At 43.5% G+C, this 9205-nt stretch overlaps 1 protein-coding gene and 1 long non-coding RNA gene across 2 annotated transcripts; one reads left to right on the forward strand and one right to left on the reverse strand.

Annotated features, from left to right (window-relative positions):
- The first annotated feature begins 191 nt into the window (after positions 1–191).
- LOC135558792 (prolyl 3-hydroxylase OGFOD1-like) lies at positions 192–8684 on the forward strand. Its single transcript, XM_064992931.1, has 13 exons — positions 192–423; positions 4081–4226; positions 4361–4407; positions 4737–4837; positions 5075–5191; positions 5269–5360; positions 5470–5598; positions 5716–5829; positions 5911–5990; positions 6109–6341; positions 7894–8022; positions 8217–8275; positions 8366–8684. The coding sequence occupies exons 1-13, from the start codon at positions 267–269 to the stop codon at positions 8525–8527; spliced, it is 1566 nt and encodes a 521-aa protein (XP_064849003.1). The 5' UTR covers positions 192–266; the 3' UTR covers positions 8528–8684.
- On the reverse strand, positions 3987–5501 carry LOC135558817 (uncharacterized). Its single transcript, XR_010458398.1, has 2 exons — positions 5412–5501; positions 3987–4208 (listed from the first exon to the last, which is right to left on the reverse strand). It is a non-coding gene; the product is annotated as an uncharacterized LOC135558817 (long non-coding RNA).
- Positions 8685–9205: the final 521 nt, after the last annotated feature.

Below are 9205 nucleotides of genomic sequence, written 5' to 3' on the forward strand. Positions count from 1 at the left end.
GACAATGAATATCAATGGTTGCGCAGTCCTCTCAAATAAAACTGAAGGACCTCAGTGTTACTCTGGACCCTGATCTCTTTCTATGAACATGTAAAAATGTGTCCCATCGACCCCCTCGATTTTAAAGCATTGCGAAAGAAGAGTCGTTTGTGAGCCGGCTCTTTTAAATGTAATGAGCCAAATGAACCGGCTCACCGAAAAGACTCGGAAACACTAACGTCCTGCTGTGTTATGACGCAATTTAACCGCGACTCATTTATACAAAAATGAATTGTAAACGACAGCGAGATAGCGAGAATGCCGAGAAAGGAAAGAAGAGAAATAAACGCCAAGAGAGAGCAGAACTTTCTGCACTACTCGAGGACGAAGATGTGAAGAGGGGAGTGAAGGAAGCATGGTCGCAGCGAGCGCAGTACTCTCATGGTCAGCTACTTGCTAGCTATCTTAGCTACATGTGTTTACACCGAGCACATGCTTTGGCTAGTCTTGTTACATATATATGGTTATTTTAATTGATACGCCATTAGTCTCCCTACATATCAACATTGTCAGTCAAGTGCAACGCTTTAGTCAACTTTGCTTTCATGACCACTGATTTGAAAGCACTAAAACATATGGGTCAAACTATCTTCCTTTCTTTACAAGTCTTATACATCATCCAACGAAATGCTTACTTGCAGGTTCATTCTCGACAATGCAACAACAATACAATACGAATCATATTACGAACAAAGTAAATTAAACCGTAGAATATAACTTTTTTTAGCTTAGGTATAATACAGGAATGCACAATGTATAGCTAATATTTACACGTGTATTGGGGAGGGGGGCAGTGTATAAACTGAGCAGTGTAATAAGAGTCTGGTAGCAGAAGTTGTGATTGTGTGTAGCATTCAGAAAGTATTCCGACCCCTTTACATTTTCCACATTTGTTACGTTGCAGCCTTATTCTAAAATTGATTGTTTTTCTCGTCAATCTACACACAATACCCCATGATGACAAAGCAAAAACATAATTTTTATACGTTTTTCAAATGTATTAAAAATAAGAAACTGAGTACTTTCTTCAAGCACCTTTGGCAGCAATTACAGCCTAGAGTTTTTTTGAGTATGACACAAGACTATTTGGTGAGTTTCTTCCATTCTTCTCTGCATGTCCTCTCAAGCTCTGTCAGGTTGGATGGTTAACTGCCTTGTTCAGGGGCAAAACAATAGATTTTTACATTGTCAGCTCCGGGATTCGATCCAACAACCTTTCAGTTACTGGCCCAACACTCTCATCACTAAGCTACCTGCCACCCCTGTGCCTTGACACAATCCTGTCTCAAAGCTCTACAGACAATTCCTTATACCTCATGGCTTGGCTTTTGCTCTGACATGTACTGTCAACTGTGGGACCTTATTTAGACCGGTGTGTGCCTTTCCAAATCATGTCCAATCAATTGAATTTACCACAGGTGGACTCCAATGAAGTTGTAGAAACATCTCAAGGATGATCAATGGAGACAGGATGCACCTGAACTCAATTTTGAGTCTCATAGCAAAGGGTCTGAATACTTATGTAAATAAGGCATTACTGTTTATTTTTAATAAATTAGCAAGAATGTCTAAACCTGTTTTCACTTTTTTTTTAAATAAACAATTTTAGAATAAGGCTGTAACGTAACAAAATGTGGAAAAAGTCAAGGGGTCTGAATACTGTATATGTGTATGTCTGTGTGGGTCTGTGCATGAGTGAGCGCATGTTTGCGGGGGAATCAGAACAGGTGGTCAGTCCAGTTTAAGTGTTCAGCAGTCAGATGGCTTGTAGAAAGGAACTGCCACCGAGCCTGTTTGTATCAGACCTCATTTGCCGATACCTTCTCCTTGTGGCTGGGGTGTGTGGGGTCCTTTATGATGTTGTGTGCCTTCCTCGGGCACCAGTTCGAGTAGATGTCCTGGATGGATGGTAGCATGGTCCCAGTGATGTACTGGGCCATCTTCACCACCTGGGTGGAGGATCTTCCATTAATGCACGGAGCAATTCCCATACTAGGCCGTGATGAAACTGGTCAGGACGCTCTTGATGGTGCAGCGGTAGTATTTGGAGGCATGCCGGATTTCTTCAGCCGCCTTAGGAAGTAGAGACGCTGTTGCACCCTCTTGACAAGAGTGGTGGTGTTGTGGATCCATGACATGTCCTCTGTGATGTGGATGCTGAGGAACTTAAAACTAGTGACTCTCTCTACTGCAGTCCCGTTGTTGTGGATCAGGGCTTGTTTCCTCCTCTGCTTCCTGAAGTCAATAATTTTGGGCTCCCGAGTGGCGCAGCGGTCTAAGGCACTGCATCAGTGCAAGAGGCGTCACTATAGTACCTGGTTCAAATCCAGGCTGTATCACATCCAGCCGTGAATGGGAGTACCATAGAGCAGTGCACAATTGGCCCAGCGTTGTCAGGATTTGGCTGGAGTAGGCCGTCATTGTAAATAAGATTTTTTCTTAATGTGTGGAGGTTAAATATTTCTAAGAATATTTTTGCATTCTGTGCGCCACGGTTTGAGTTGAGCGGGGGGTGTGGTACCCCTTGGGGAACCTGTAGCGTGAACACGTTAACTGACTTGCCTAGTTAAATAAAGGTTCAATTAAAAAAAATAATAAACTCTTTGTTTTGCTTTACATTGAGGGAGAAGTTGTTGTCATAACACCACAATGCCAATTCACGTACCTCTTCCCCATAGGCTGACTCGTCATTGTTTGTTATCAGGTCTACAACCGTGGTGATGGAGTTGGTGTTGTGCAAAGCCACGCAGTCCTGGGTGAACAGGGGGTGCAGCAGAGGACCGAGGGCACACCCCTGTGGGACCCCTGTGTTACGAGTCAGTGTGACGGAGGTGTTGTTGTCAATCCTCACAGCCTGTGGTCTGCCTGTCAGGAGGTCCAGGATCCACTTGCAGAGGGTGGTGTCCAGACCCAGGGCTCTGAGTTTGGTGTCGAGCTTGGAGGGAACGATAGTGTTGAATGCTGAACCGTAATCAATGAACAGCATTCTCACATTGGTGTTCCTCTTGTCCAGATGTGTTACGGCCGTGTGCATAGCGATGGAAATGGATTTGGATCTATTGTAATGGTAGGCAAATTGGAGTGGGTCCAGTCTGCCTGGCAGGCTGGCCTTGGTGTGAGCCATGACCAGCCTCTCGAAGCACTTTATGATGACGATGTGAATGCGACTGGGCTATAGTCATTTGGGCATGACACCTTGTTTTTTTGGGCCACTGGGACGATGGTGGTCTCCTTAAAACAGGTGGGGACTACAGCCTGGGACAGGTTGAAGATGTCCGAAAAGACATCTGCCAGCTGGTCAGCACACCCTCTGAGGACGCGGTCAGGGATGCCATCTGGGCCGGCGACTTTTTGAGTATTCACTTTTTTGAGAGTTTTCCTCAAGTCAGCCTTGAAAAGCGAAAAACACCTGGTCGTCCGGAGCAGCGAGTCTTCCTGGATGGCTCTTTATTGTCTGCTTCGAAGCAAGCATTCAATGTGTTAAGGTTGTCTGGGAGTGAGGCTTTGGTGGGCAGCGCACAGCTGGATTTGCCTTTGTAGTCTGTGATAGTCAGTAGTCCTTGCCACATGCGACGCGAGTCTGAGTTGTAGAACATCAATTTAAGTTTGTCTTTTTGCGTCCCTAATCCATTTGCGGAGCTCGTACCTGCTTGCCTTGTACACTTTGTGCACCACCGATTCATCGGGGTTCGTTCTGCTGACATTGAATGCTGTAGTACAGGCTCTCAGCATTGTAGGAAAGGAAAATAGATGAGAGGAAACTGTTTGTAATGTGAGCACTGTATTGTTGAGCATGACATGACACATATATGGCACCCAAAGAGAAGTAAAAAAAAGTATGTTTTTGGAGTATTGAGAAGGTTTACCACCTTCCTATGTGCTGTTAGAATGGGTTAGAACCTCAAATGAAAATGTTCCAGAGGTAACAACTGACTCTAAGACATACATTCGTTAATGTTACATTTATTCACATAATTAGTGTTAAAACTTTTTTATATTAGTAGACCAGTCGTTGAGTGTTCCTCTGGTGTTCCTCTTAAGGGGACCTGGAGCTGGACTGCCACCCTTTCCCTCACTTGCTCATCAGGAACTTCATCCAGGGTGACAGCTTTACAGAGAACCTACAGAGGGAGCTTCTGGACCTCAACTTCCATGAGAAGTCCAACGACCTGTACAAATTTAATCAGGTGAAAAAGAAAAACTGATAGGAATAGAGTTTTTAAACAGGTTGCTTCTTGTTCGTAATGTTTTTTACTCTGCTTTTTGGAATTGATACTCATTGACAATTGTCAATGATACTCATTGACAATTTCTCTTACAGTCAGACGACCTGAAAAAGAGAAAAGAACCTCACATCACAGGCTTGAGGTAATTTGTATGTGTGTGTGAGAGCAATTTAGGGAGGTAGAGAGAACATGTTTGCTTTGTGTGTTTGTAGCAGATGGGTATCAGTGTAACTAATTTCTCAGCCTGAAGTGTCTCCACTTGCGCGTGCTTCCACAAGTGTCTCCATTTGGACGACTGAGTAAGACGCTTCAGGATGGTGGTCACATGTGTTTGTGAGGCAGAGGTCCTGAGTTCAAGCCTTGGTATGTGCTGAATCAGGGAAAGTGTTGCTCACTAAGCAAGCTGTGTAATGTTCTTCACATATGCATGCTCTCAGTTAGGCTGTTTTTGAGCTTTGTGTGTGATTTCAGGGCAGCACTATTTGGGCTGTTTCGATCCTGGCTGGGGGAAGTGTTGGGGGTAGAACTGGAGCCCATAGTGGATGTTTCCTGTGCCAAGTACCAATACACTGGTGAGTCACATGTTTTTACCTCTACTCTTCAAAAAGACAATGAGCAAGCCTTAATATTAGCATGCTCCTCCTAGAAAAGAGCAGAAGCACTGAGCTATCCCCCCAAGATATCCTATTCTACCCACTGCATAGTTAGTCTATATGGACATGCATATTTCTGGAATTAATTATGAAATATACATTATCTATTTCATATCTCTCTCTTTATCTATGCCCTCTCTATCTCTCTGTCGGTAGATGTTCTGTTGTGTCACGATGATGAGTTGGAGGGGAGGCGTGTTGCCTTTATCCTCTACCTTGTCCCTCCATGGGAGAGCAGCGATGGAGGAACCCTGGATCTCTTCAGCACAGATGGTAAGTATTGGTCTGTGGGTGTGTGTATTGGCATTAGTTAAACATGTGTTTTAATTTATAATCTACTTTGTGCATAGATCACTTCCAGCCCCATAGTGTGGTAAAGTCTCTGGTGCCCAGCTGGAACACTCTGATTCTCTTTGAGGTTTCACCCGTCTCCTTCCACCAGGTAGTTCTTCCTATACCACTGGGTAACAACCACACACTTCACACCTCTCACCTGTCCAGGTAGCAGTAGTGCAATCTACGGATGGCTGTCTCTCTGTGTGTTTGTCCAGGTTGCAGAGGTGTTGTCAGAGGATAAGTGTCGTCTCTCTCTGAGTGGCTGGTTTCACGGGCCGTCTTTGGAGCGACCCCCTCGTCACGTTGAGCCCCCCTTCCCAAGGAGCCCCCACCTTCCCAGAGATGTGTGTGTTTGTTCTGAAAGAGTGAACTCACAGCCATAGAGCAAAGATGTGGTCACATGAAATAAATACATGTGTGTGCATTTTACCTGAGTGTGTATTTTGTGTGTCTGGTCACAGGAGACACTGCTGCTGGAGTGGCTGAATCCACTGTATCTGGATGTTGACTACCAGTCACAGGTTCAGCAAGAGTTTGAGGACAGCTCTGAGATCCAGCTCAAGAATTTCCTCAAAGTAACACCATTACTCTATCTCTTCATTTCTCCATCTCTGTCCTGCTGCCCCTCTCCTGGTTGACAGTGTCTCTCTCTACAGGAGGAGAAGTTTAAGGAGGTGAGTGAAGCACTGCGTTTGACTGATGTCCAGTGGACCAAGCAAGGTCCTCCCAACAGGAGGTGAGCCTGTCGAGTAATTTGTTTGTGTGATAGAGAGAGAGAGATATCCCTAAGATGTTATGATTACTGTAAATGTATATGATGTATGTAAATATTTTTGTATATGTGCATTGTGCAGATGTTATGAAGTGGCTTCGATAGAGTCCTTCCCCCAGTGTGTGAGTGCATGCTGGGAGTTGCTGTGCTCGGAGGCTTTCTTCCTGCTTCTGTCCAACTTCACTGGCCTGAGACTGCACTACCTCAGCCCTAGTGACGAAGACGAGGAGGAAGAGAAGGACCAAGAAGATGAGGAAGTGGGAGAAGCCACCGGGTCATCTGGTGACACACTATCAGCTAATAAGAATAACAAAGGTGTGTTGCTTGTTTGTGTATGTACACTACCGAAGAAAAGTTTTAGAACACCTACTCATTCAAGGTTTTTTTGAAACTATTTTTTACATTGTAGAATAATAGTGAAGACATCAACACTATGAAATAATACACGGAATCATGTAGTAACCAAAGTCTTCAACAAATCAAAATATATTTTATATTTGAGATACTTCAAATAACCATCCTTTGCCTTGATGACAGCTTTGCACACTCTTGGAATTCTCTCAACCAGCTTCACCAAGAATGCTTTTCCAACAGTCTTGAAGGAGTTCTCACATATGCTGAGCACTTGTTGGCTGCTTTTCCTTCACTCTGCAGTCCAACTCATCCCAAACCATCTCAATTTGGTTGAGGTTGAGGGATTGTGGAGACCAGGTAATCAGATGCAGCACTCCATCACTACTTCTTGGTAAAATAGCCCTTACACAGCCTTGAGGTCTGTTGGGTCATTGTCCTGTTGAGAAACAAATGATGGTTCCACTAAGCCCAAACCAGGTGGGATGGCGTATCACTGCGGAATGCTGTGGTAGCCATGCTGGTTAAGCCTTGAATTGTAAATAAATCACAGACAGTGTCACCAGCAAAGCACCCGATAACACCTCCTCCTCCATGCTTTATGGTGAGAAATACACATGTGGAGATCATCCGTTCGCCCACACCGCATCTCACAAAGACAAGGCAGTTGGAACCAAAAATCTCCAATTTGGACCAGACCAATGGACAAGTTTCCACTGGTCTAATGTCCATAGCTTGTGTTTCTTGTCCCAAGCAAGTCTATTCTTATTGGTGTCCTTTAGTAGTGGTTTCTTTGCAGCAATTCGACCTTGAAGGCCTGATTCACGCAGTCTCCTCTAAACAGTTGATGTTGAGATGTGTCTGTTACTTGAACTCTGTGAAGCATTTATTTGGGCTGCAATTTTTGAGGCTGGTAACTAATGAATGTATCCTCTGCAGCAGAGGTATCTTTGGGTCTTCCATTCACGTGGCGGTTCTCATGACAGTCAGGACTTGGTATTTTACCAAATAGGGCTATCTACCCCACTACCTTGTCACAACACAACCGATTGGCTCAAACTAATTAAGAAGGAAAGAAATTCCACAAATTAACTTTTAAGAAGGCACACCTGTTAATTGAAATGCATTCCAGGTGAATACCCCAAGAAGCGGTTGAGAGAATGCCAAGAGTGTACAAAGCTGTCATCAAGGCAAAGGTGGCTATTTGAAGAATCTCAAATATAAAATATATTTTGATTTGTTTAACAGGTTTTTTTGGTTACCACGATTCCATATGTGTTATTTCATAGTATTGATATCTTCACTATTATTCTACAATGTAGAAAATTGTAAAAAATAAAGAAAAACCCTTGAATGAGTAGGTGTTCTAAAACTTTTGACCAGTAGTGTATGTGTGTGTTGACCCCTGTGTGTATCCTCAGATATGTGTGTTTGTGAGCCTTGACCTTTCTGTACCTCCTCAGGACTGAATATGCCTTTGTAACTATGTGTTGACCCCTCTGTGTGTATCCTCAAGAGCTGAGCACACCGGTGTGTGTTGGAGAGCTGCGTCGCTGGGCTCATGGGGACTACACACTACTGCACGATGGAGACGCATCGAAAGCGGAGTACGCCCTTGACCTACTGCTGCCCCTGAGCTGTCCTGGTCAGTCACACACACGCTTAATCACACACACACACACACGCTTTAATCAGACATTCATGCCTAAGCACGCACACACAGACACACAATGTAGGTTAGAATCATAGTTTTGGAAACTATTTTCAAAATTGTAGGTGTGAATGTTATCATACACAATATCAACTCTAAAGTGTAATAACTGTCTTTTTATTTTTCAGACTGGCAGACTGAGTTTGGGGGCTTCACCTCTTACATTGCTAATGAAGAGGATGAGGAGGTGAGTGCTGTCACTGTTCAAATGGCAACTGATCTAGATTCCTGTGATTGTCATGGTTGTCATTTCTCATCGGTTTCCTCTTGTCCGCAGCTCCTGATGGTGTATCCAGAGGAGAACTCCCTGGCTCTTGTCTACAGGGACAAAGAGACTCTCAAATTTGTTAAACATATCAATCACAGAAGCTCCACTCTACCTATTGGTGATTCTTGTAGGAGAGCAGTTTATGACTTCTCCTTTGTGTATTATGAATGAGTTTTTGTGTGTATGTGTTGAGGTGTATGTGTTTGTAATATAACACCACTGTGAGGGGTGGTCGGTCTACTCTAAAGCCTCATGATGTCATGTGTTCTTCATTAAAGTGAACAGGCAGGGATACCATGTTACCATGGTTACCTGGTTTTGGTCGGCAGCCACAGAGTAAAACTGATTTTTTTTTTAAATTGTCTACAGTGACAGCATTTGGTAGTATTTTGTGTTCATTATCTTGTGTCATTATTGTGGCCCTGTATGGCTGAGTTGGTAGAGCATGGCGTTAGCAACGCCAGGGTTGTGGGTTTGTTTCCCGGGGCTACCCAGGCGTAAAATATATGCACACATGACTGCAAGTCGCGTTGGATAAAAGCATCTGCTAAATGGAATATAATATTATTATTATATATTGCTAGTTTATTTGTATGTGTCTGTAGTATGTGTTCAAACTATCTTACAGTATTCATGCTGTCACTGTAAAAATGAATCTGGCTGCAAGGAAAGTAAACTCCAGAGCAGTGATTGAAAATTAGAGAACCAAATCCACACACACACTCGCACAACCACCACTCCGATGTTAAATTCTTCACTTGGATATCAAACTGAATAACAAATTAGTAATAACAACTAAATGTTTGGCAGACCTATGATTTCACTAATCTTTTTAAATGTATTTTTTTT

Source organism: Oncorhynchus masou, chromosome 2, assembly GCF_036934945.1.
Source record: "Oncorhynchus masou masou isolate Uvic2021 chromosome 2, UVic_Omas_1.1, whole genome shotgun sequence".
Classification (NCBI taxonomy): Eukaryota; Metazoa; Chordata; class Actinopteri; order Salmoniformes; family Salmonidae; genus Oncorhynchus; species Oncorhynchus masou.

What these genes read in the sequence shown, in the direction of transcription:
- LOC135558792 (XM_064992931.1), top strand. Translation starts at nt 267, where the DNA reads ATGAATTGTAAACGACAGCGAGATAGCGAGAATGCCGAGAAAGGAAAG. An exon ending in CACCCGTCTCCTTCCACCAG is followed by an intron (nt 5,361 to 5,469) that starts GTAGTTCTTCCT and finishes GTGTTTGTCCAG; the next exon opens with GTTGCAGAGGTGTTGTCAGA. An exon ending in GCTGCCCCTGAGCTGTCCTG is followed by an intron (nt 8,023 to 8,216) that starts GTCAGTCACACA and finishes TTTATTTTTCAG; the next exon opens with ACTGGCAGACTGAGTTTGGG.